The following is a 25,651-nucleotide window of genomic DNA, read 5'->3' as shown; positions in this document are numbered from 1 at the left end:
CCCCCGTCAGTCTACGGCTCTCTGAGAGTTGGGCTGTGCCTCCCCCATCAGTCTAGGGCTCCTCGAGAGCTGGACTGTGCCTCCCCCGTCAGTCTAGGGCTCCCCGAGAGCCAGGCTGTGCCTCTCCCGTCAGTCTAGGGCTCCCCGAGAGCTGGGCTGTGCCTCCTCCGTCAGTCTAGGGCTCCTCGAGAGCCGGGCTGTGCCTCCCTCATCAGTCTAGGGCTCCCTGAGAGCTGAACTGTGCCTCCGCCATCAGCCTGGAGTCCCTGTGTGTGGGTGACAGCTCTCTCTGCTCTCCCAGCTGGGCCCCCAGGGCCCTGGCCCGTAGGCTCCTTCCCTGGACGGTAGGGTGAGCCCTGCCTTCTGTCCCCCACTGCAGGCCTGCGACCCTGGCCCCGGTGGGCTCCCCGCCTGCTCCCCAGCCCCTGCCTGGTAGGCCCAGGACCTGGCCTGAGAGGCCACGACCGCTACAGCACCCCACCCCGCCCAGAGCTGCTGACTAGGAGAAAATGCAGCAAGACAGGGCTGGAGGAGGGGGTACGATTGGGAAAACAGCCCAGCCCCTCCGCGGGGCCTCCGTGCAGGAGGAAACGAGCCGGCCCACGGCCCGCCAAGTTGGATGCGGCCTCCCTGAGTCACCGGCAGCGAGGAGCTTGGGCGGGGGGCTTGGAGGCCGGGGCCTCGCAGCTGGGGTCAGAGTCGGTCCAAGCAAGGGCCGGGACCACGCGGGGCGGCCAGGGCCTGAGTCAGCGCCCCCGGGAGGCTCACCGGGAGGGGTGGCCGCACATGTCTCTGGCAGGCTCCACTGGCACCCGCGCTTCGACCCTCACCCTGAGAACCCCTCTGTCTCCTGCCCCTGCTCCAGGGCTGGGCTCCTCCTTGGTGTCATCTGCTCTGGGAACCCCGGCCCAGGGCCCGACCACCAGCTTCCTCCTCTGCCTGGGGGTGCAGGACCAGGCAAGCTGGCTGGAGCTGCTTACAGTTTCTCCTGCTCTGGCTGTTCCGGGGACTGGCCATCTCCGTCCTCGTCCTGGGCCTGCAGCTGCCTGTCCCTCTCTCTCCGGCGCCTCTCCCTCGCGGCCTCTTCTTCATCTTCCACGCTCCACTGAGTGGTGAGCCTGGGGGCCACAGAGACAGTCACGCCACGGTCCGCATCCTGCCTCTCCCATGCAAGCCGGCCTCGAGGGGGCCACGTGGTGAGAAGGCTGAACCAGCCCCTGCCCTCTCTGTGCCTCAGTTTCCCCATCTTTATAGCCGAGGTCACTTGAGATGGTCATGAAGGTGCCCCCGGGTATGGGGTGAAGTCCTGGGGCTGTGTGGGCACCTGGATAGCACGTGCCCCCTGGCAGGAGGCTCCCTGGAGGGGGCTCCCGTGTCCAGACAGGCATGGAGAAAGCCGAGGACGGGATCAGATCCTCCGTTCTCTTCCACCAGTCTGGCTCCCTGGACCTAATCAGAGGCAAGACATAGGCCAGTGCGGCTTTGGCCCCTAGCAGGGAGAAGAGGTCCCTGGATGGGTGGAGAGCTGGCTGTGGCCACGCATCCCACCTGAGTCAAGTGGCTGTAGCTTCGGCCAATCGGGGACTGCCGGGCCGGGCTGGGCTCATGCCAGGAGCAGACCCAGCTAGGCAGCCACCTGCCTACCCCAACGACCCCAGCAGCGATGCTCCTTCCTGGTCCCTAAGAACACAGCACATTGGGAGAAGGTGACCCAGCAAGAGGGCCGGGGGCCCAGAGAAGAGGCCGCCTCCAGCCTGGCCCTGACCCCACAAATGGGGCGTCCTGCAGGGTCAGCTCACCCAACGCTGCTGCCCACCCTCTCAGAGCACTCTGTGCAGTTTCTCTGGGTTGTTTCAAAGATGGGGAAACTGAGTCCCACCGCATAGCCATGCCCAGGAGAGCTTCTTCCCACAGCATGCTGACAGCCATGCTTGCTCCGGGTCCCTCCCTCTGAACTGCACAGGTCTGCCTGGGACGGGGGTCCAGAGCCTGTGCACTCTGGCCCTGGCCCAGCAGATCTCGGACCACCACAGGCCTCGTCTGGCCGGCATGGCCCTGCCTCCCCCAGTTCCGCCGGAGCCAGAGAGAGAGAGCCCCCGGTCTCTGCTTCTACGGGGTTCACTGCCCCAAGCCAGGGTCTCAGTTCCTTCCTGCCCGTGTCCGCTGCCTGACCCCGCAGCCCGCTCCTTCTGGGCCTCCGTCCCCTGGCCGGGCTGGGCCGGCCCCGTGGTCTCGGCAGCCCTGCCAGCGCATGATCTAATCTCTCCTAGGCCTCCTCGGAGCCTCTCAGACAAAAGCCAGGCCCCTCCACAGCCCCCGCTGCAGGCCTGCTCCCCCCGCTGCGGCCACATGGAACTCCAGCCACGCAAACCAGACGGCCTGCTCAGACCTCCGCACCCCCAGTCCGCCCACCCCGCTCCTCAGAAGTGCCTTCCACTCCCACCCCCACGGGCCCCAGGGAGCCACTTAATTCCCCACACCTGGCTCCCATCAGGCGGCAGATGAGGCCCAGCCTCCTGCTCCGGGCCGCGGCTGGGGGGCCGCGGGGCCGTGTTTGGTTGGGGAGGTAGAGCTTGGGGTGCTCTCGGGGCTGTACGGACCGGGGGTCTGGGGTCCCTCCTGGCTCGGCACACCAGCAGCCCCTCTAAATGGTGGGTGGGAGCTCAGGGCTGCGTCCTGGGCTGTGGGGTGGAGAGAAGGTGCCCTCTCCTGGGATCCCCCCGCTGCGAGGGGGCCCCTGGAGGGTGAGACTGGCCATTTTGCTGCCCTCGCTCCCGCGTCCAAGCCATACAGGCCCACGGACGTGTTTGCCTTGTGGGGTTTAGGGGGTTTTAGCCAACATGTGGTACATGGGGGTGTGCGTGTGCATTCCTGTGTCTAAGTCTGCAAATGCTGGTAAATGTCCACGGTCATGCATGTGCTCACGGGCCTGAACCTCAGACCCCCTCAGACCTGGTCTCAGGAACTCTCACAGGCCGCTCTCAGACAAAGCAGCCACTCCCGCCCCCCAGACCTCTCCTCCAGGTCCCCGAGACCCTTCACCAGCACAACTGGGTGCAGAGGCCACATGGTGTCTGGTCACCCCACACATAGACATGTGCAATTCCCAGGGTCGGCACATATGGTGCCCTGTCCAGGCCATGACAGCCCCACGCAAGCCTGCACTCAGCTCCTGTCCCAGGCCCCACACAGGAACCCACAGCACATAGCCACGTGGCAGGAACACACATGTGCACACATGCTTTCTCTATGAGCCCCACACTCAGGCCCATGTAGGCACACACCCATGCGCCACACGTGGGCCCGACCACCTACACCATGCACACACACGTGTGCACCCACGGATGTCCATGTACACATGCAGACTCAGACGTGGGAATAGCTGAGGGCAAAACACCGACTCCAGTCCCCCCGGGGGGCCCCAGCACACTGTCACGGTCTCCCTTGCCATCACCCCAACAGCCCGGGCTAGAGGCCAAGTGAGTTTTCTGAAAACATCATACTGAGGGGCTGGCCCCTCCGCCAGTTGCCCCCTGCCATCCACACGTGGCTCCCTCACAGTCAGGGAGCTTGGGGGGTAGAGTGGGGGTGCAGGGGCTCCCAGTGTCTCCCCCAGCCCCTATGCTGGGAGAAGCCGCCAGCCCCTAGCCCCTGACCCAGGGCCCAAGGACAAGGAGCTGGCTCAGCCCCTTCCCTCCTCGCCTCCTCCCTTCCCGCCTGCCCCGGGATGTGAGTAATGCGGCCCCTCCTGGCCCCCTCCCATGACCTCACCCCCTCGCTGATCCACAGCTGGGCTCCGTTCTGGGAACTGAGAGGGGGGCGGCTCTCCTGGGGTGGGGTGGGGGCCTCTGGCCTGGGAAAGGCGCCCCCCCACCCGGCCGGCGGCCCAGACCCCTTGGCACGCTCAGTGGAGCTGTCAGGACGCTGGCGACGGCCGGGCCCGCCCGTGGCCCCTGGCCCAGCCCGCGTGCAGCTGCAAGGGATTTGGTGTTCCTGCGCAAATGCAATTAGGCTATTTCCTGTGTCTGTTCTGGCTCTGTGCACGGCCCAGGCTCAGCCCGAGGGGCTGCTGAGTGGGGCTTCGCCCTTCCTTCCCCGGGGTCAGGCTCTGCTGCGGGGCCTTGCCCCACCCGGGCGCACCAGCGTGCACAGACCCCGTTGAGCCTGCACAGGCTCACGGATCCCTGTTCTGAGTGGGTGGGGGTCCCCGAGTTCAAGGGCTGCCCCTTCTGGCCATGTCCACCCGCTACAGGCCCCCGATTCAAGACGCCAGCCCCTTCCTCTCCTTCCCCCGCAGCCCCCCAGTCCCCACTGAGGGTCCGACGGTGCCAGTCCTGAGCCCAGCCCTGCCAGCTGTCCCATCTCCTTCCTCCCCTGCCCCTTTGGCTGGCTCTGGAAGGGGCATCAGGCCTCGGTCCCGCCTCGATTGTGCCCCCTACAGGCGGCTCGTGGCTCTCCCCTCCTGCCTCTTGGTGCCTAAAGATCAGCTCAGAGTCTCAGGGAAAGCTTCGGGCTCCACTAGGGGTGGGGGCCAAAGGGAGGGCAGCCGGGCCGGACCTGGCCTGTCACGGAGGAACTTTTCCTTTAGGCCCACAGACGACGTTCTTGGCCACAAGTCTTCCGGACCCTACTGATGGGAGCTGGCCTGGGAAGCTGGGCCTGGTCACCCCACCAGGAGCTGGGGCACCTGTCTCCCTGCAGACCACCAAGGTCTGCAGCCCCCTCCCATGGCTAGCATCCGCAGGGGCTTATATGCCATTGAGCGGGATGGACACTTGCAGAGTGACCGGCCCCTCAAGTGACCACAGAGCCTGTGAGTGAAAGGACAGAGTGTGGAGGGAAGTGAGCCCGCCAAGAGGCCTCTGCAGCGTGGCGTCCAGGGGTGGTGGGACATCAGTGCCTCCGATCATCGTGGTCAGAGGGCAGCTCCCAAGGCCGAGGATGGGGCCCTGTTGGGGAGCTCAGGAGAGGAGAGCAATGGCTGGGCACCACCCACGCCCCACCACTCAGGGGGTGCCTCTCCCTGGTGGTGCAATGCAGGCCGAGGGGAGGGGCTTGTGACGTGGCATTGCCAGGGCACCGGCTGGCACTCCTCCTTGCAGAGAGGCAGCTGGGGTGAGCCAGGAGCACACACAGCCCGTGTGAGCCGGCGGGTGGCAGTGGGGTGGCTGCTGCAGGCAGGGGTGTGGGCACAGGAACTATGGCTTCAGAGAACCGGCCCCCCCACCGCCTTGGCACTGGTCCCACTCACCTTCCCGGCCCAGCCCTCCTTCCAGCAGCACCTTTCTGGGTGTGTCCGTGCCCTGCTGGGCGTGGGGGGGAGGTGACCCATTTCCAGTGGGCCAGGCAGACAAGCCCCATTGCCCAGGGAAGCCCAGGAGGCAACTTTGGTCTGAAAGATGAGCAGGGGTTTGTGGGCCCGGGAGAGGGTGAGGCGAGAGCGAGGACCGCTCGGCATGGCTGAGGCCAGGAGGGCGTGGCTGTGGGTAGGTCACAGCGGGTCCCTGCAGCCCCTCATGGGCTGCCCTGGCAGATCCCAAGCCAGCACAGGCACCGTCAGGTTAGCATTCTGGAAGGAGGCCCAGTTGGGACGAGAAGGGGAAGACACAGGGGGATTAGGAAGGAGAAGGGACAAGCCCGGATGGTGCAGCAGACAAAGGGTTGGCAGCCTCCAGATCTCCCTGGGTGTCAGTCCTGCACCCCAAGAGGGGAGATGTAGGGACCCCAGGAGGAGGCACCCAGTTAAGTGTGGCATGGGGAGTGCCTGGGGACCCCCGGGTAGACGGTCAGTAGGAAGGGACTGCAAGTGCAAAGGGGCTCAGGCTAACCTGGGGAGAGCCCTGGGGATGAGCAAGCCCTAAGGAGTCCGGGGGCAGCACCGGAGAGGGCGCCACAGCTGGGGCATCAGGCGCCCGAGGTGACCCGGCACAGGGTGTGGTCTGGGGCTGAGCATGAGAGCTTGGGAAAGGCCGGGGGCGCCAAGACCCTCAGGGCTCCAGACCCAGGCCTCCTCTGTCTCCTTCCATCCCTCCAACGTGGGGCCTCTCTCCTCCCCGAGGGCTCCTCCAGGGCCTGGTCTGCAGGGGTGCACGGGGCTCAGAGGTGAGGCCCAGCCTCGGTGGGTTCCTGGACGACAGCCTGGACCGTCACCCCACCACTGGAGGCTCAGTGTCCCCATGGGACGACGAGTGAGCTGACCCGTGCCGAGCGCTCAGCTCTGCCCTGCATGCAGGAGTGCCAGCCTTCCTGACCCCTCCATCGCTGTCACTCCCAGAGGGGCTGCACTAACCGGGCAGGACCCAGGGGCCTGGGACCTTAGGTCTCGGGAAGATCCCCGATGTGGAGCAGCTAAGCTGGGCTGTGGGGGCTATGGAAGGTTCCGACCAGGGAGGAGAGCGCAGGGTGGGGGCTGTTGGAGGCAGGCGTTGGGGGGTGGTGGCTATTGTCATCCTCGGGGTGACCGGATGAGGCCCGCAGCTGCAGGGCCTGGGATGGAAGGGAGGGCTGAGTGGGGGGGACTACAGAGCCAGTGTCAGCCTGGCGGTCAGTCACCCCAGGCGGAGGGAGCTGCCTGGGGAGGGGCCCAAAGGGAGGCCGAAAGGGCAAGAGAAGCCTGGGAAGCATCCCAGCCCCTCCAGGGAGAAGGGAGGCTGGGACCGGGGCGGGCCTGGGGCTTTGGTCTCTGACCCCCTTCCCAGGGTGAGACCGTAGGCCCAGCCTCAAGCTCCCCGGTGCTGCCCCACTCAGCAGGGTGAGAACCGAGACCCCCGCAGGCAGGCCCAGCTCCCGCTCCCCACCAGCTGGCACTGCTGGTAGACCTGTGCCCCCAGGAAGGAGGCCGAAGCAGCACCAGGGCAGGCCTGGCACACACCCTGCCACATGTACCTCCCTCTTGGCCCTGGTGGGCAGGTCATATCTGGGAAGCCCCCCTGGAGGAGGGGACATCTGTCTGCAAAGTTGTCTTCCTCCACATCTACGGAGAGGATGGCAACCTAAAGGGCACAGGCTGGGGGTGCAGGCTGGCCCCAAGGGGTGGGGAGAGAGGGAGTCCTCAAGGGGCCAGGCCTCCAGGGCACCCTTCCCGGTGCCCCGGGAGACAAAGGCACAGCCACAGGCTCCTGGAGCCCAGAGCTGGAAGGAGAGAGGCTAGCCCTATGTGCCACATGCCCATGGCCTGAGGCCAGAGCATTGTGGTTGTGGCCCCCAGAGGGGAGGGCAGGGGTGCCCTGCCCCACCCAGGCCTCCAGCTCGCTCCCAGCCCCCAGGGAGGAGGAATGCCCTGTGACCTGGGCAGGCAGCCTTGCCTCTCTCAGCCCTGCCTCAGCGAAAGTCAGAGCAGCCTGTCCACAGGGGCCATTTACACCAGCAGTGACATTAGCCCAGAGCCCCGAGTCCCCAGCCTTCTGCCCGGGCGTCGCCCCCTCCACGGGGCCCAGGTGGGGCCTCAGTTATCACAGTGTGGTCTCTGCAGGGCCCCAGCCGGGCCTCTCAGCCCCATGCCACCTTGTCTTCCCACAGTGGGGCAGCATCTGGGGCCTCTCATCTGGGAGGACTCCTAGCTGCCTGACCCAGAACCCCCAAAACAACGAACCGCCCCTTTGCATGTCTTTCCCGGCTGGCCCCAGGAGCAGACCAGGGAGAGGCGGCCTCTGTCCTGGCCCCCCAGTTACCAGGGACCTCTCAGGCCAAGTCTTGGCCCTCGTTCCATCCCCACTGGCCCCCGGTAGTCACTTCCACCAGCTCCAGACCCCACCCAGCCTAGGACAGCCCCACCGCCAGCCTTGAGGTGCCACTCAGTTCTCATCCCACTCAATGGGGCAGTCACCCCACCTTACAGATGAGGAGTGTGGCTGGGAGGTGACAAGTGCTGGGCCTGAGGTCTCCCAATGGGAAGGAGAGGCAGGGAGCCCTCAGCCCCCCCTGCCACCGTCCCCAGCCTCCCTCCCTGGGCTGGGCTCCCTGGTCTCCTCAGTGACACCCCGACGTCAGCCACCTGCTCCATAACCTCTGAGGCAATCCAGGTTTGAGTTCCACATCTCCCTCACAGCCGGCCTGTCCTCTATTGTCACAATTCCTCCAAACCCGTAGCCTCCCCGAGTCTTCCCCCTCCCTCCTCTGCCCTCTCTGTCTCCCCCTACCCTGTCCCTCCCTTCCCTCTCTGGCACTTTATTTTGCCAGGTGCTAGGGACCCAAAGATGGGTGCGATTTCTTCCCTGCCCTTATAGATCTAAGAGGCTGCCAAGAGAACCGGCGCCAACCCCATGGGGTGGTTTGGGGGCCACAGAGAAGGCCCCGATTCCAAGCTTTGTTTTGGGGGGCACTGGCTCATAGGATGTCCCTACAGGGTAGGGGTGAGGGGTAGAGACCCGTCAAGGAAGGAAGGGGCAGCACACGGACGTGCGGGCATCTAGGAGGCGTTCTGGGGGGACTGCGACCAAGGGGACGGGGCAGGGCAGGGCAAAGCAGACAGAGCGGGGCCCCCACCACAGCCCTGCCTTTCTCCTTCCAGCCTCCCGGAGACCCCCTGTGAAGCCCATCCCCTCCTGGGTGACCCACAGACCCAGTGGGCGAACCCTCGTGTCCTGACTCTCTCACCTTGGGGGAGAGCGGGGGCGCATCTGCTGCTATGGGTTCCCTACCCCCCACAACCTGCTCCAGACCCACCCAGTCCCAAACCTGCCCCCTAGCAGGAGCTGCTCCCCTGGGCCCCTGGCGCTGCTGCCCGCTGCCTGCACCTGTGAACGGCCCACGTAGGATGAGCAAGACCCTGTTCCCGGCTCTGGGGTGGGAAGGTCGCTCCCGGATAGGCCTGCCCCCATTGCAGCACCCGGCCTCGGGATCCTGCGAAAACCTTCACCCCAGACCTGGACACGACGGCTCCCTCGGGACCCACACAGCTCCTGGGGGACCAGGCTCTGAATGCCAGCTGGGGCGACCACAGCCCAGGCCTGCCCATCACTCCACCTTGCCCCTAAGGTGTCCAGGTCGATTGGAGGGACCCTCATTGTTCACCCAAACAGCCCGATGGCAAGGGAGCTGTGACAGGAGTGGCAGCCACTCAGGTGCCCAGGCACTGGCAGACGGCTCTGGCCTGAGGGCATCCGCGACTCCTAAACCTTCCTTATGGGGCTTCGCCCACTCACAGATCTTCTTTTACAGCTTGGCTCCACAGACCCCCGAGCCTGGGGTCCTTGAAGACCCTGCCAAGACTGGAAAGTGGACACGTGGGCCCAGAGCCCCTCTATCCCAGGCTTCCCCTCGGTCTGGAGAGGCTGGGTCAAGGACCGTCCACCTCGGCCCCAGAGTAGGGTCCAGAACCGAGCTTGACATCCCACTGGCTAGCCCGTCACCTCCCTCTGGCTGGGCGTCCTACCTCTTGTGATGTGCTCCGTGGTCAGCCTCCTCGCCCTGGCACCATGGCTCTTCTACACCTCTGCCCCCATCTGCTCTGACCAGCCTGCCCTTTCAGGCACGGGGTCAGGAGTCAAGGCCTCACCCTCCTCTGGGTTCATCCTGCCTGTTGGAGCTGGCACAACTGTGGCTGGCGCTGGCCCTCTGCCCTGTGCACTGCACATGCGGGTCTTTCCGTTCTCCTCCGAGTCACTGACCACAGCGCTGCAGGAACCTGGCCCGAGTGCCGTGGCAGCCCGGGAGACCGCCCCTCGGCTCTCAGCATCCTCTGCCGCAGCCAGCGCCCCTGCCCACTGCTACGCCTACACGCTGCTCCGCTCCAGGCCGACCTCCCGGAAACCGGACAAGCGGGCTGACCACACGGCGCCCGACTGCCTGGCAGCCCCGCTGCGTCTCTGAGTCCAGCCCAGTCTCCTCTCAGCGCTGGACGGCCCTCCGGGAGAGCCGGGCGCTCCCGAGCGGGCTGAGACTGCCTGGCACAGCTCTCAGAGCGCTCCGGAGGCCAGCTCTGGCACGTTCCGTGACACGCGACTAGGGGCTGGCACCGGCTGAAGCCTCTGCCATCCCCTTCCCCTTTCTTCCTGCCCGGTGTAGCCAGCTCCACCTCACACCCTGAAGGCCCCACGTACGCTCTGCGCCCCGGGATTGCCGAAATGACTCTGGGCCTGTCGAGTCCTGGGGTCTGCACGTCGTTCCAGACTTGGCTGCCCACCTGGGCGGGAGCCGCAGCCTGGCGCCCGACCACCTGTCCGTCCGCTCCCGGCTCTGGCCCCCAAGCGCACGCGCAGCCGGACCCTCTGTCTGACGCCTCAGGCGGTTTCTGCCGCCCAGGCTCTGCATGCCCTTCTTGGCCCCCAGCCCCTTCTCTGAGGGCTCCTTGACCCCCAACCCCTCAGGACTGATCATTCCAGGAGGCGCTGGGGGGCACAGCAGAACAGAAGGAGCCGGTCTGTGCCACTGGACTGGCCCTAATTCAGCCTCCGTTGTGCCACCCCCTGGCTGTGGGTCCTCTGCAGACCCCTGCTGCTGGCGCCCAGAGCAGTGGGCAAGACCCCAAGCCTCCCTGGGCCTCAGCTTCCTTATCCACACAGACCGGGACGGGGCAGCCTCAGTGGGCCCGCAAAACTCACGTGAACGTCTGGGAGTCTCACCAGCTGAGATCAGGCACGACCTGCCCTGGGCCTCTGCCCCTGGGGTCCCAGCCAGGAGCTGGGGGCTCTGCCGGTACAGCCCCCTTTAAAGGGGCAAAGTGACCCGTCCACAGCCAGCACATGGCTCCTCGTGGCCATCCTCTCGTCACCCCATTACAGACGAGGAAACTGAGGCTGAGAGGTGCAGATTCTCACGGGGGCCTCCCGTAGCCCCCGAGGGCGGGTGTGGAGACCAGGCATGGCGGGAGCCCATTCAGGGGTCCTTATCCCTCCTCTTGTGGGCTTCTCCCCTTCTCCCTGTTCCCTTCTCCTGTTGCACTTGCTGGGCCTCACCTGGTCTGCCCTGCTCCCCTCTCCTTTGCCTGCCTGCCCCATCCTGTCTGCCCGGAGGGTCAGGAGTAGACGTTGGTTGCTGCTGCAATGTCCCCCGGATTCGGCACCGCACCCAGGCCCTCGGGCGTCCTCCCCGGTCTGCTGCACGGGGACCTCGGCGGATGGTGAGCATCCTCATCTCCTGCCTCCTCTGTCCCTTCTCTTTTCTGCTTTCACTCTGCCCCTCCTCTGCTGGACCACCGTGCCCGCCGGTCCCCTCTCTCCCTCTCTCTGCCTTCGTGAGGGTCCTGCGGCTGTCGCCTTCTCTCCGCTCTCTTTTCCTCACCTCTGTTTTCTCTCTCAGTCCTCCACTCCTTCTCTTTTCTCTCTTTTCTTCTCCTTCCTCCTCCCACCACCTGGTAGGACACATCCTGGGGTCAGGAGAGTCTCACAGCCCACAGGGCCCGTGGTTCCCTAGCCCCCAGCCTCGGCTCCACAAGCCTCACCTCAGGCCCGCCTCTGGACCTCCCCTTGCCCGTCCAGCAGCTGTCCCTCACGGCCACACTCTCACCTTTCCAGGTGGGTCAGGGTCTGATCCCACTCAGTGCCCAGGGCTGGGGCCCTGCATCCTTCTCCCTGACGCCCAGGGGCCACCAAGAAATTCTCACGCCCCAGCGCCCACGTGCAGCGGGTGCCGGCCTGGCCCCTGGATACTTGTGTGGGTCGGCCTGTGGCCACCAACCTGTGCTGAGCCGTTCTGAGCCTGGCGAGGTGTTCCTGGGGGCTATACCCCCTCCAGCCATCCCTTGGGGCCCAGGAACCCCGGGGTGCTCTCTCAGGGCTCTGGCAGGGGCGTGGGGGGTGAGCCCCCAGGTGCCCGGTGCACCCCAGCCGTGGCTTGCTTGCCGCTCTGTCCTGCTCTGGTTCTCGGGCTGGGGCTGGAGCCCGGCCTGAACCTCAGCGCTCTGGGCTCCGGCCCTGACACCCTGCCCAGGGGGCTGGGCCACTCGGTCCCTGTACCCCCTGCTGCCGGCTCTCCCAGGCTCCTGGGGCAGCACCGGCTCTGGCCGACAGACCACCTGGTCCCGCACTGGCGCCACCCACCAGGCATGGGTGCTGCCAGGGCTTGGGTCACCCCACCCACCGGATCTGGGCCTTGGGTGGGCCCGAGGCAGCCACGCCCCTTTGGACACTGTGGTTTGGAGGCTTGGCTTCCGCCACCCCCCCCCAGGCCAGCCCAGCAGGCTGCCGGTCCCATCCCTTGCCCTGCTGGTCACCCCGGGGTCCCCAGAGGCCTCCTGGGCCTGGCTGCCCAAGGGTGGGAGAGCCACGGAGAGCACCATCCTCTCCTCGGAGGGCGTACGCCGAGAGTGGCGGCAGAGGGGCTCCCAGCAACCCTCCTCCAGCTTCCAGAGCCTCCCCTGGGGACCGGGAGCCCGAATGCGGATGAGGACCCAGCCAGGGTGACCCGGCCAGCCCCTTTGCTCTGTGCCAGCCTGGGCCTCACCTCACAAAGCCAGGCTCCCAAGGACTGTGGGACCAGGAAAGTGGCCGAGAGTCCAGGTGACCTCTGGAAGTGAGCAGGCCGGGGTCCCCTCGCTGCCCCCTGACTGCCCCTACGCTGGCCTGACCCAGGGTGGGCCTGGGGAGAGCCTGAGTCACCCTAGGGTGGAGGGGCGTGGCGAGTGGCTTCCAGCCACCTGGGCAGGGGCAGAGCGGGGCACAAGGGCACTGCAGGGTGGGCTGTCAGCCCTCGGGTCTGGCCCTTCAGCCTGGAGCCTCGTGCTGGGCCTAGACAGACGGGGAGACACAGGCGTCCAGGTGGCCACACAGGCCCTGGATAAACCAGATTGAGACGTGGAGGAAGATGGGCAGGGCACGGATGACTTCCCAGCTGGCCCATAGGGTCATTTTTAATCCGCTTAAACTGGATTCAATTTACACCACGGCCACTGCTGGCGCCCAGCATGCCTCTCTGGAGCTTGTCACAGAGAGGGGTCATGCCCCGCCCCTGACGTCCCCCTTCCCTCCTCGCCCAGGCTTCTGCAGTGAAGGTTTGGGGTGAAGTGGCAGGCTCCCCACTCCCAAGGTGACCTGGGACAAGGCATTACCTCTCTGAGCCTGGTTTTCTGTGTGTCAAACGGGGACAGGGGGCCTGTCTGCCAGGGTCTGGGGGGCCACGAGAAGTTCGATCTGTTAGATGCTGGAGAGACGCTGACAACCGCGAGGGTGGCAGGAATGTCACCCGCCTGGCAGGGCCTCACGTGTCCCTTGGGTGCGTACTGCCCAGAGCATCACTGGGTCAAGGGCCTGGAGGGTGTGTGGGCTGGTGCCTGTCTGTGAGCATCACCACGTGCGGTTCGGTCGATCCACTCACGGTGGCTGGACAGCCACGCTTCTGTTATTCCTCGCGAAGGACTCTCCCCAGCACCCCGTGGCCCCCTCCTACCGTGGACATTTTCGGGGAGTTCAAGGGACACTTCCTTCTGCCCCTGTCCCACTGGCCAGCCACCCATAGGCCCACCTGACCCCAGCTCAGTTTCTTGGGGGCTCACCCTGAGCCTTCAGCCAAGCTGGAGCTGCACCCTCCATGCTCCATCGGGGCCCCCAGCGTGCCCCTGCTCCCCAGCCTGGCGCTGGTTTGAGAACGGAACCAAAGTCTCAGCCAGACGGGCGCTTGTGGCCCAGGTCCTCCTGTGACCAGGTTCACGTGTGCCCAGCCAGGCCCTGGGGCTCTGCTGTCATTCCCGGGTGGGCTGGATGGTTCCCCACTTGGGCCTCAGTTTCCCCATTTGTTAAGTGGTGCTAATGAGCCCCAGGGACTGACCCAGGCGCTCCTCCATCCCTGGGCCACAGAGCTCCCCAGTAGGGGACACTGGTGACCCCTGGGAGGACATATCTCAGCCAGGCAGGGACAAATCCCACCTGAGATGCGTGGCCCGGCATGAGGGTCTTCTGGTCAGCCGTGCCAGCTGGGCAGGCCGGGCAGAGCCAGGAAGCGACAGGCGGCACCCAGGAGATGACTCAGGGCGGGGCTGCCTTCTGAGCGGGCAGGGGTGCCGAGAGGGAGCATGCCCAGCAGAGGCCCCCTCGAACCTGGCCGCTGGTCCCGACTCTGGTGGGGCGGCCCTTGGGCCGTGCCAGGGTGAGGCTGGGAGCGGGCCGTCATCCTGTGTCTGCAGTGACCCGGCCAGCCGGAGCTAGAGGGGCTGGGACTGCTCTCAGCTCTGCTCAGACGCTGCTGAGCCCACCTGCATGCCTTCTCTCTCCCAATGTCAGGGCTTGGGTAGAGCTGGGGATGCTGAGAGAGGCCTGCCCAGCGGCCCAGGAGCTTGCAGTCTGCCTGGCATGCTCCCTGCCACCACGGAGACGGGCGGTAGGCTCACCAGGCCCGGCAGAGGAGGACAGTGCTCCCTACTTGGGAAAATTCAAGACAGACTGCTTGGAGGAGGCAGCATTTCAACTGGGCCTTAGATACCTGGAAGGGCTTAGGAGGAGGAAGAGCACTGCAGGCGGCTCAGAGGGAGGCAGTGAGTGGCCATGTCTCAGAGTAGTAGCTCTGAACCTGCCTGTGGCCAAGCTCTGTAGAGCCTCTGGCCCTTTGCCTCTGCTTTCTTCACAACCCTGCGAGGCAGGTACCACCATACCACTACTTCATGGAGGAGGAAACTGAGGCTCAGAAAGGATAGGGCACTGGCCCGAGGCGTGACGACGCAGGAGCCAGGCTTCCAGCCCCAGAAGATCTGACTCTGAGGCCTGAGCACTCACAACGGTGCCACGGGGCCGCCATGCGGGGCTGGTGCTCTAAGGGCAGTGTGGAAGAGGTGACTGCAAAGTGCAGTTTCATCATCGTAAGGGGTGACTGGATGGTCCCCGAGGGTCGGCGGGACCAGAGGTGAGGCCCGGAAGCCGCTCTTGACTCTGGGCACGTGAGCCAGGGTGGGGCCTGCGGGGCCAGAGAGGGGTCTTCGAGCAGAGAGTGGCGCTGCCCAAGGCTGACGGTGCCGATGGGAGAGCAGGAGGTGGACGCGCTGCCAGGTGCAGGGAGGAGACCCAGCCCGCGGGCACGCACCCACACGGGTGTGCACACAGCGCGGCGGGCCTGGCGCACCCCTCATCCTGCCACGGCGCAGGGGCTGTGGAGCCACCGGGGCTGGGCCGGCCTCCTGCGAAAGGCTCGGGGAGCCTCACGCCCAGGGCCGGCCTGGCGGAGCCGCGCCAGCCCTGGCTCGGCGGGTGCCAGGCGTCTGTGGGTGGCGCTGGCACGGGCACCCCGCCCTGGCCTCCGTGCCCAGCCTGGGCCGGGAGGGACCTACCTCAGGAGGTTCTCCAGGCCCTGTCTGCTAGCATCCCTCCTCAGGAGCGCCGAGCTGCTCATGCTGCTGGCGGCCGCCCGCCTGGCCAGCGACCTGGCTTGACCCCAGCCCTGGGGACGCTGCTGCTCGCGCTTCAAAGGCTCCTGTCCCGCCGGCCCTGTCTGCTGCCCTCCTCCTGCTCCTCCTCCTGTAACTTGGACCCCCCGCTCCCCCCTCTCTCTTTCTTTCCTTTTCTTTCTTTTTTTTCCCTCCCTTCCTCTCCTCCGCCCTCTGTCCTGTCTCTCTACCTCCGAGCTGTCTCTCCCTCTGTCTGGCGTCTGGTCTCTCTCTGGCCCTGACACCCCCTCCCCTGTCTGTTCTCTCTGTCTGCTTGTCTGTGACCTTCTGTCTGTCCGTCCTGGCCCCTCTGGCCTCGGGGGTCTCCCTGGCTGCCTCCCCTCTGGGCGCCTAGGTGCCCTCTGGCCTGTCTCTGAGCCTTGCAGCCCCTGTGGGTCTCTCGTTGGACGCTTAGCAGCTGCTTCCCTTTTGTTCCCCCCAGCCCCTACTCCGCCCCCGTGGTCTCCCCACCTCCACCTCCCCCTCCTTCTGAGACTAGTAAAAATGTCAGAGAGAAAACCCTCCCAGCCTAGCAGCCTGGGGGCTTAGCAGGACCTGGAGGCCTGTGATGGGCAGCATGTTGCTGCCTCGCTCCTCTCTCGCCTCCCCCCAACCCAGGCCGTGGCTGCTCCCTGCCTCCCTCACTCTCCCTCATCTCACCTCCCCCCACTCTCAGGGGGCCTGGTGCCCCAAACCTGCCTCTCCATCCCTGGGCCTTGCCCCTCGGCCTGGCCTGGCCGGCCGTTCTCTGGCCCTCTTTCGCTCTCCTGTCTGTCTTTTGAATCCTCTCTCCCCGCTGCCCTGCCCCATCCTGGGCCCTCTGGTCCTTCCTGTGTGGGCCTGGTCTGCCTCACCTGCCTCGCTGGTCCCACACTCAGCCCCTCTCTCCTCTCTCTTCCCTCTGCTGTCTCTCTCAGTCCCTATCTCTGTCTCCCTCCCTCCTTCCTCCCCCTCCTTTTCTCTCCCCTCCCTCCCTCCCCTCCCTTCCTCCTCTCCCCCTCCCTCCTGGTTCTCCATTTTCCTTTGTTCATTCCCAGTCCTCTGCTCCTGTTATCACCTCAAGGGGGAGGCCGGGGCACCCCAGGAGCCTACTCTGTTCCCCAAATGGGGAAGCTGCTGCCGCATCCCCAGCCCCCCATTAAACTGTACTGGAAGGTCAGAGTGGGGAGACCCCAGAGAGGCAGAGACGAACACAGCCTCTGCCGTTTGGTATCCCGGAGCCATGCTCCCAAGGAGTGACCGGTGGGCACAAGGTCAGCACAGTGCCCTAGCCAGCTGGGCCCCTTGCCCCTGTCCTCTGGCCAAGGCCCGAGGAAAAGCAGCCCAGCCCTCTGTTTCTCTGGTTGGGCTTAGTCCCCATGACTCACTTGAGAACACTCGTGGCTAGTGACTGGGCCGGGACTCACATTCACGGCGAGTTGCGGGGGGCCAGCTCCGTGCCGAGTGGTCTTACATCCAGTGGGTCTCCCAGCTCACCAACGCTCACGACCGCCCCGAGAGGCAGACGCCACATCCGCATGTCCCAGACGGGGAAACTGAGATCCAAGATCACAGAGCTGGGGCCTGGCAGAGCCAGAAGCACAAGCCTCATCTGCCAACTGCTGTCCCCCCCAGCCCTGGCCTGGAGAGGCCGTGTGCCTGTGAGCTGCGGCCTGTGCTGCTGCCCTCCATCCCCACAGCCACAGAGGAATGGCTTGTCGTGATTCCCAAGCCAGTCTGACTTCTGGCTGGGCCAGGCGCTCAGGGCCGGGAGCACCTGGGGGATGTGTGAGTGGACAAAGGGTGAGGTCAGGATCAGACAGACGAGGGAACAGACGCACAAATGAATCACTGTGTGAAGACAGCAGGTGTTGAAAGTGTCAGCAACAGTCGGAAAAACTCCATGTGGGCCTGGAGATCTGGTCTGCGGTGACTCAGGTGGTGGCTGGCCAGGGTCAGAAAGTCTGGTTCAGATTCACCCCTGCACACACGTCATCTGGGTCCCATGGCCAGCCCTGCAGGGGGCCCACAGCATCTCCCTTCCCCCAGCACAACCCAGGAGGAGCCAGAGAATGCTGGTGTGCCACAGAGGGAACTGTACCCACTGCCCATCCGCAGCATCCAGCCAGAGCTGTGGGGACCTCAGGACTCTGGTGGAATAAGGAGGAGGAGATGGGGGCCACATGGCTGGACCTCAGGGTGAGCCAGACATTCAGCAGATCACCTAGCGGAAGTAAGCTGGTGCTTCCTTTCCATCTCAACCTGCCCATCTCCTTCTTGCCTCTTGCTTTTAGTTCTGGGATCCCAGTCACAGATAGCCAGGAATGAAACGTGCTGAGGCATATTTTGGTTCAAAATAAGGACAAGTATTTCCACAGGGAAGAGGGCTACCTTGGGATGGTGGGAGTTTCCTGTCACTAAGAACTTAGAATTGCATAGTTATCTGTCAGAAATGCTGATGGGTGGGAGGTGGCAAGAATAGATCTTTAAATGCAGTGACCAGGATTCCTAGTTTTACAACTAGGGCATGGCCAAACAGGGACAATAGGGCAGAGTATTTGACGTCAACTCTACCATTATTTGTCCATCCACTCATGTATCCATCCATCCATCCATCCATCCATCCATCCATCCATTCACCCATCCATTATCCACCCATCCATACATCTATCCTCAGATCATCATCCCTCCATCCATCCATCCTCTTTGTATAGCTATCTTTATATAAATATATCTGTATGTCTTTCCATGTATCATTTATCAATCCATCAATTTCTCAATATATCTATTGTTTCAATTATCCATATAAACACAGCATATCCTTCCATTGATCCATTCAAGCATCCATCAATACATATATATCCATGTCCCGCCCCCGCCTTTGCATTTCTTCATGAGCAAGTATCCATCCACCTATCCATCTACCCACCCACTCATCCATCCATCCGTCCATCCATCTATCTAAATGGCTTAATACATACAAAACACTTAGAAGAAACATTCAGCTAGCCATGCATCCATTTGGAATAGAATAACCACTCAATGTATGTTAATTACTTTACCTATATACTAACCGTCTATTTGTATATCTATTTGCCCAGTGACCCAACCAGTGAACTATCTGTTTGTTGTTTAATACATCTTTCTATCTCTCCAGATATTCTTCCATCTCTGCTTTCATTCATCTCTCCAAATATTTTAGTATTTATCCATCCCATTCACAGATCCATTCATATATCTGTCTGTCCATCTACCCATATGTCCACCCATCTTCCCCTCATGCATCCAGTTGTGCCTAAATACGTGTTTGTCCTTCCACATACATATTTACCATCATTTTGCCCATTAAGCCATCCAAATGAGTAAATACTTAGAATAATTGCTGGAACATAGTAAACCTTCAAGAAATATTAGTTACTATTATTTTCATCCATCCATTTACTCATCCATCTCTCATCCGACCAACGGTTCGTTCATTCATCTCTCCATTTATCTTCATATATTCATCCATCTAGTCACGTATTTTCCAACAAATTTATTGAACAGTTACTGTATTAACTTTTTAGGTGCTGGGGATTCAGCATTTACAAAGTCCCTGCTCTCAAAAGGATGACATTTAAGTGGGAGCAAAAAAACCCCAAGTAAATATATACTGTAATAAATCAGATGATGGTAAATTCTATACAAAATATAATTCAGGGTAAGAGGACATAGAGTTCTGGAGGAGATTGATGTTTTATATATGATAGTTAAAGAAAACCTCAAAAGAAGGAATAAGGCTTTCCTCGTTTGCAAAGTCTCTTGAGAAAAATGACAGCTATATACATCAGTGGGAGAAAGTGTCCTGGGAAGAGAGGACAGTGAATGCATAATTCCTGATTTAGGTGTGCTGTTCACCAAGATATCTCTTCAATAGTTCATCCAGCATCAAGCCTCACGTCTATTTACTCACTATCTATCTATGCTTGCGTTCATCTGTCTCTTTCTATATTTGCTTACCTTACCTGTTCATCTAAATTTCTATCCACATCCATCCATACGTCTACCTGTCTTGAGAACCTTCTATTTATCTGTCCAGTTATTTATCCATCCATCTACCCATCCACCCTTTCATCCATACTTTTACTCCATGTGTCCATCTACCCACACATCCATCTATCCACCTACCCATCCATCCATCATCCATCCACCCATTCATACTTCCATTCCATGTGTCCACCCCCAATCCTTCTATTCATTCATCCGTCTCTCTATCCATCCATCCACCCACCCATCTGTCATCCATCCATTATTCATCAATTCATGCACCCACCCTTCCATCCATCCATCCATCCATCCATCCAAATAGACATACATATCTTCTTATGTCATCTTTCTATCCACCCATCCACTCACCCATCATCCACCCATCCATCCATACTTTTACTCCATGTGTCCATCTACCCACACATCCATCTATCCACCTACCCATCCATCTACCCATCCATATATCTATCCATCCATCATCCATCCATCCATCCATCATTCATCTACCCACTCATACTTCCATTCCATGTGTCCACCCCCAATCCTTCTAGTCATTCATCTATCCCTCTATCCATCCATCCATCCACCCACCCATCCATCTATCCATCCATCCAACATCATCTGAAAAGAGACACATATGTTCTTTTGTCTTCCCATCCACCTGCCCATCTGCCCATCCATCAATCCAAGTAGACATATGTATGTTCTTCTGTTCATTCATCCACCGATCCACCCATCCATCCATCATCCATCCATCATTCATCAATTCATGCTCCCATGCATCTGTCCATCCAAATAGACATACATATCTTCTTATGTCTATCTATCCATCTACCCATCCACCCACCCATCATCCATCCATCATCCACCCATTCATCCACCCATCCATCCATCCCTCCATCCACCCAACCATTCATGTGTCCATCCACCCATAATACACATATCATCCATCCATCATTTATCCATCCACCCATCCATCCATCTATCCATCCATCCATCCACTCATCATCCATCCGTCCTCCATCCACCCATCCATCCATCTATCCATCATTAGTCCATCCATCCACCCATTCATCCATGCATTCATTCATCCAACCAGCCACCATCCATCTACCCACCCGTCATCCACCCATCCATCCATTCATCCATCCATCCACCCATCCATCCATTATCCATTCATCCACCCATCATCTATCCTTCGATTTATCCATCCATCCACCCACCCGTTCATATATTCATCCACTCATTATCCACCCATTCATCCATTCATCCATCTACTCATCCATCCATCCATCTAGCCAGGGAGCCAGCCAGCCATCATTCATCCACTCATCCATCCACCCACCCATTCACCCACCCATCCACCCATCATCCACCCATTATCCACTCATTCATCTATCCATCCATTTACACATCCATCTATCCAAATAGACATACATATGTTCTTCTGTCCATTTATCCATCCACCCATCCACCCACTCATCCATCAATCTATCATTCATCCACCCACGCATCCTGCAAGCCATCATTCATCCATCCATCCATCCATCCACCCACCCATCATCTGTCTATTCATTCATCCGGAATCTATCCATCCATCCACCCGTCAACCATCATCCATCCATTCATCCATCCATTCACTTACCCATCCATCCATCCATGCACCCATTCATCCATCTATCCATGGATCATCCACCCATTATCCACTCATTTATCTATCCATCCATTCACATATCCATCCATCCGTCCAAAAAGACATACATATGTTCTTTTGTCCATCTATCCATCCATCCATCCACCCATCATCTCCCCATCCACTCATTCATCCATTCATTCATCCATCCATCCACCCATTCATTCATCCACCCAGTCACCATCCATCCACCCTCCACCCACCTATCATCTATCCATCCATTTATAATCCAATCATCCATCATCCATCCATTCATCTATCTGTCCATCCATCATCCATCCATTCATCCATCCATCCACCTACCCATTCACTCATCTATCCATCCATCATACACCCATTATCCACTCATTTATCTATCCGTCCATTTACACATCCATCCATCCAAATAGACATATATATGTTCTTCTGTCCATCTATCCATCTGCCCGTCCACCCACCCACCCATCCATCCATCTTTTATCCATCCACCCACCCAACATCAATCCTTCATCCATCCATCACCCATCCATTCACTTATCCATCCACTCATCCATCCACTCACCCACCCATTCATCCATCCATTCACCCATCATCTACCCATTACCCACTCATTTATCTATCCATCCATTCACACATCCATCCATCCATCCAAAAAGGTACACATATGTTTCTTCTGTCATAGTCATCCACTCATTCATCCATTCATCCAGCCATCCATCCACCCATCATCCATCCATTTATTCATCCACCCACTCACGATCCATCCGCCTTCCACCCATCCATCATCCATCCATCCATCCATTCATGCAACCATCCATCCATTATCCATCCACCCACCCATTGTCTATCCATCCATCCATCCACTCACCATCCATTCATCCAACCATACACCCATCCATCCATCCACAAATCCACTTACAAGTTCATCTAATTCATCTACCCATCCATCCATTCATCTATCCATCCATTCACACATCCATCCATGCATTCAAATAGACATGCATATGTTTTTCTGTCCATATATCCATTCAGCCATCCACTCACCCATCCATCCACCCACCACTTATCCATACATCTATCCATCCATTCATCATCCATGCATTCATCATCCATCATCCATCCACGCTTCATCCATCCATCCATCCATCCAAATAGATATACACATGTTCTCCTGTCCATCCATCCAACCACTCATCCATCCACCCATCTATCCACGCACCCATCCAACCACCCACCCATCCATCCATCCATCCACCCATCCGCTCATCACCCATCTATCATCCATCCACCCATCAGCCATCTATCATCTATCCACCCATCTAAATAGATGTATATACGTTCTTCTGTCCATCCATCCATCCACCCATTCATCCATCCATCCATCCATCCACCCATCCATCTATCTACCCATCATCCATCCATCATTTATCTATCCACTCATTCATCCACCATATTCCATCCACCAGCCAGCCATCCACCATCTTCCATCCATCAGCTTTCCATCCATTCCTCCATCCATCCACCCATTCACTCAGCATCCATCCATCTAGAAAGCCATCCATCCAACATCCATTCACTCATCCATCCATCCACCTATCCATCCATCCACTCATCATCCAGCCATCTATCCACCCATCATCTATGCATTATCTATCCTTCCATTCAGTTGTCCCTACTTCCTACCTTTCTTCATCTACCTTTCCTTTCATTCATTTGTTAATTTATTCATTCATTTTATTCTCCATTATTGAGTTTTTTTCTTTTCTTTTTTCTGTGACTAACACATGGTTCATTAACTTGTGGCCTAAGAAGAGAAGAGAAAAGATCCTCATGGCCCAGTAAGCTCAGTGCCCCAACAGAACCTAAATAGGAGCTGGAGAAGTAGGGTTCTATCCTCTTGTTCAGACATTCTTATCACCACCACAACACACACACACACACACACACACACAAATATACGCTCACAGGAGTATCCAATGAAAGGTGCAATGAACAGTGAGAGGGCTGGTAGCCCCAGTGGCTCCTGGGTGACTCTGGGTAGAGAAATGTCTCTGACGTCAGAGAAGGCAGCCTCCAAATGCTCTGAGCATCCATCTGTCTTGTGTGTACCTCAATCCAGCAAAGGGAGAGAGCCGGGGTGGCAGTGTGGTGGGGGTACTGATGAAGCTGGGATTTGGGGTGGGGCTAGGACCAAGAGAAAGGCTGAAGGCTTCTTTCTAGAGTCCTCTGGAATCAGTGGGCTAGATCCATCCGTCCCAAGTCCCATTTCTCTTTTGAGGGGAGGATACCCTCAAAAGGAAGAGGAGAAGGCAGCCTTGAGTTACCTCAGAAGTGAAACCGTCAAAGAGCAGTTTGCATCTAGGAAGGAGGGGCGCAGACACGGGTGGAATGAGGGGGCTGTGTTCTCCCCTTAGCAGGAAGGAGCAGCATCTGAGATCCCACCTACCAGGGCTGGAGCAGGGCAGCCCCCCTCTCCCTGTCCTCACCCACAGCCCCTGTGGCAGCTGGGGAAGCCAAGACTCTGTGAGGGGAAGTGGGTGTAGAAACCCCCCACCGCTACCCCCCACTATTACTGTCACCCCTCACCCCCAACTAACTGTCCCTGCTGCCCTCTGCATGCCCCCCCACAGAGCTGCCCTTGCTCCAGGCTCATGGCCAGAGGCCTGAGGCCCTCCCACTCCTGCAGGGGGAGGTAAGCGCCTTGGAGGGGGGCACAGACATTCCCTGGGTTTCCAGACAGCCCCTCCCTGCCAGCCAGTGGGACCAGACAGTGCTTCCTCCCCCACCCCACCAACTCCCAACTTCCCAGCTTGCAGGCAGTTAGCAGACCGAGTTTGGACAGGACTGGCCTGGCCCCAGGACAGGGCCAGGGGCTTCCCTCCACCCACCGCTTATCTGTCTGTGTCTGGCACCGCAGGGCTGTGCTGGCCGGGCAGGGTTAGGAGGCTTGACTTTCCCAATCCCCTAATCTTCCACAAACCCCACACCCCACACGGGTCCCCCAACCCCCTCTCTCCAGCCTCGTGGGTGTGGGGGAGGGACGGGAGCTGGGCTGGCTTCTCCCGTCTGGATTCCCCTTTGGCTGGGCTGCCCCCTGGCCGCGTACTCCCAAGCCGCATTTTCGCCTCTCAGTCCCAACTCATCCTGGGAGGAGAGGGCCTGATTCTCTCTGCCTCAGGGCACTGAGAGTCAGGAGAGGTCTGGGAACTGCCCTTGCTAGTTGCCTTGTGGTGCCAGGTCCCCAGTCTCGAGAAGAGAAGTCAGTTAGAAGTCCCTGGAAAGAGGATTCCCTGATGTGAAAGGGCTGGGGGCTGGGAACTGGATGGAGCTGGGCTGGGAGAGAAGCTGAGGGTTCCTTTCTAGACGCCTCTGGAAAGAACCAGCTCATTCTGGAAGTGCCACGTCCCATTTCTGCTTTTTGGGGAGGTCCCTGGGGGTGTCTTCTGAGCTTGGCCCTCTTCTGGGTGGACCTCGGGAAGTGCTGCCCCCGTGTTGCGAGAACCTCCGGGTGCAGAGCGTTGGCAGCTCTGTGTGGGGTTATCAAACACCTATGAGGGGCAGCCCAGCCACCCCTGTGTCCCCCTGAGGCCCTGCCAGGGCCCCAGCACCCCAACCTTGAGCCCATGGGGCCACAGCTCCCCAGGGCGGGTCTCTGCTGGGAAGCAGTGTTGGGAAGCATCTGCTCTAAGCCAATGCCGCCTGCACCCCTCCAGGCCTGGCTCCCGGTCACTCAAGACGGCTGCCCTCGGGTAGAACCTTCAGCACTTTTAAGCCTCGGTTTCTCCCTGTGAGACAGGACGTCCTGGAACCTGCTTCCCGGGGCTGTACAATGAGAACCTGGGTGTGAGTTCGGTGAAGGCTGGCACGGTGGAGTGACGTGCAGTCAGAGTAGCTATGACTGACTCCAACCTTGCAGAAGGGGAAACTGAGGCCTCGGGGGCGGGGCTTGCTCACCCCAGAAAGTGTTAGTCTGGGCATCAGCCGCCGAGGTTGGACATGCCCCCTGGGTCTCTGTACCCCATCCTCCTCCTCCCCCGACGCTCAGAGCCCAGAGCCCAGGAGAGTGAAGCCGATGTTCACGGCCCCACTCCTGCCGACCGAGGACTCCGAGGGGCCTCTTCCTGCTGCCAGGACCCTCATCTTCCCAACTGAGGGCTCACCCAGTGCTCTGGCACCCTCTGAGGGAAACTGAGGTGGAGGCAGGCGGAGGAGTGCATTGTGGAGGAGAGAGAAGCCGCTGCCTGCTCCTGGTCCCTGAGACCCTCCTGGCTCTGCCCCAGGTGGCTCTAGGATTGTTTTGTGAGGAGGCGTTTGGGGACCAGGCAGGGAGTGGGGGTGAGGGGAAGGATTTCCAGCTTCCCCAGCCAGCAGGGGTGGGGGTCTGCGATACCCCGAGTGTGTGTGAGGCTTCCTCTCCCTCTCCCCCACCCAACGAGGGACCGTGAGAGGGTCCAGATGCAAGGCGGGAGGAAGCCGGCGACCTCGGCCAAGAGGAAGGCATCCATCATCTGGGCTGAGCTCAGCCTCCCCCTCCCCTGGGACATTTCCGGGCGCCAGAGACCCCTGACCTGGGGGGAGGAGAAAAGGAGGCCCCAGGGGGATCCTGAGGCCTGACCCAGCTCTGACTGCCGCCTTCAGGTCTGGACCCTGGGTGCGGCCCCCTAATTCCTCCACCCTAACAGCCTGCT

At 60.4% G+C, this 25,651-nt stretch overlaps 1 protein-coding gene across 7 annotated transcripts in view; it reads right to left on the bottom strand.

Moving 5' to 3' along the window:
• LSP1 (lymphocyte specific protein 1) overlaps positions 1-25,651 on the bottom strand; it is a 48,174-nt gene that overhangs the window by 10,944 nt on the left and 11,579 nt on the right. For 2 of the 7 annotated variants that reach the window (XM_070229028.1, XM_023654673.2), the window contains one exon: positions 981-1,118. In XM_070229028.1, coding sequence (XP_070085129.1) covers positions 981-1,118 — 138 coding nt within the window. Of the gene's footprint in view, positions 1-980; positions 1,119-1,324; positions 1,450-2,172; positions 2,282-5,251; positions 5,805-15,190; positions 15,692-25,651 lie in introns of those variants that run through there. The other 5 variants (XM_070229026.1, XM_023654674.2, XM_023654676.2 and 2 more) reach the window with 5 other exon arrangements.

The sequence above is a fragment of the Equus caballus genome, chromosome 12 (genome assembly GCF_041296265.1).
Source record: "Equus caballus isolate H_3958 breed thoroughbred chromosome 12, TB-T2T, whole genome shotgun sequence".
Taxonomy (NCBI): Eukaryota; Metazoa; Chordata; class Mammalia; order Perissodactyla; family Equidae; genus Equus; species Equus caballus.
This window is presented reverse-complemented; position numbering and strand designations above follow the sequence as displayed.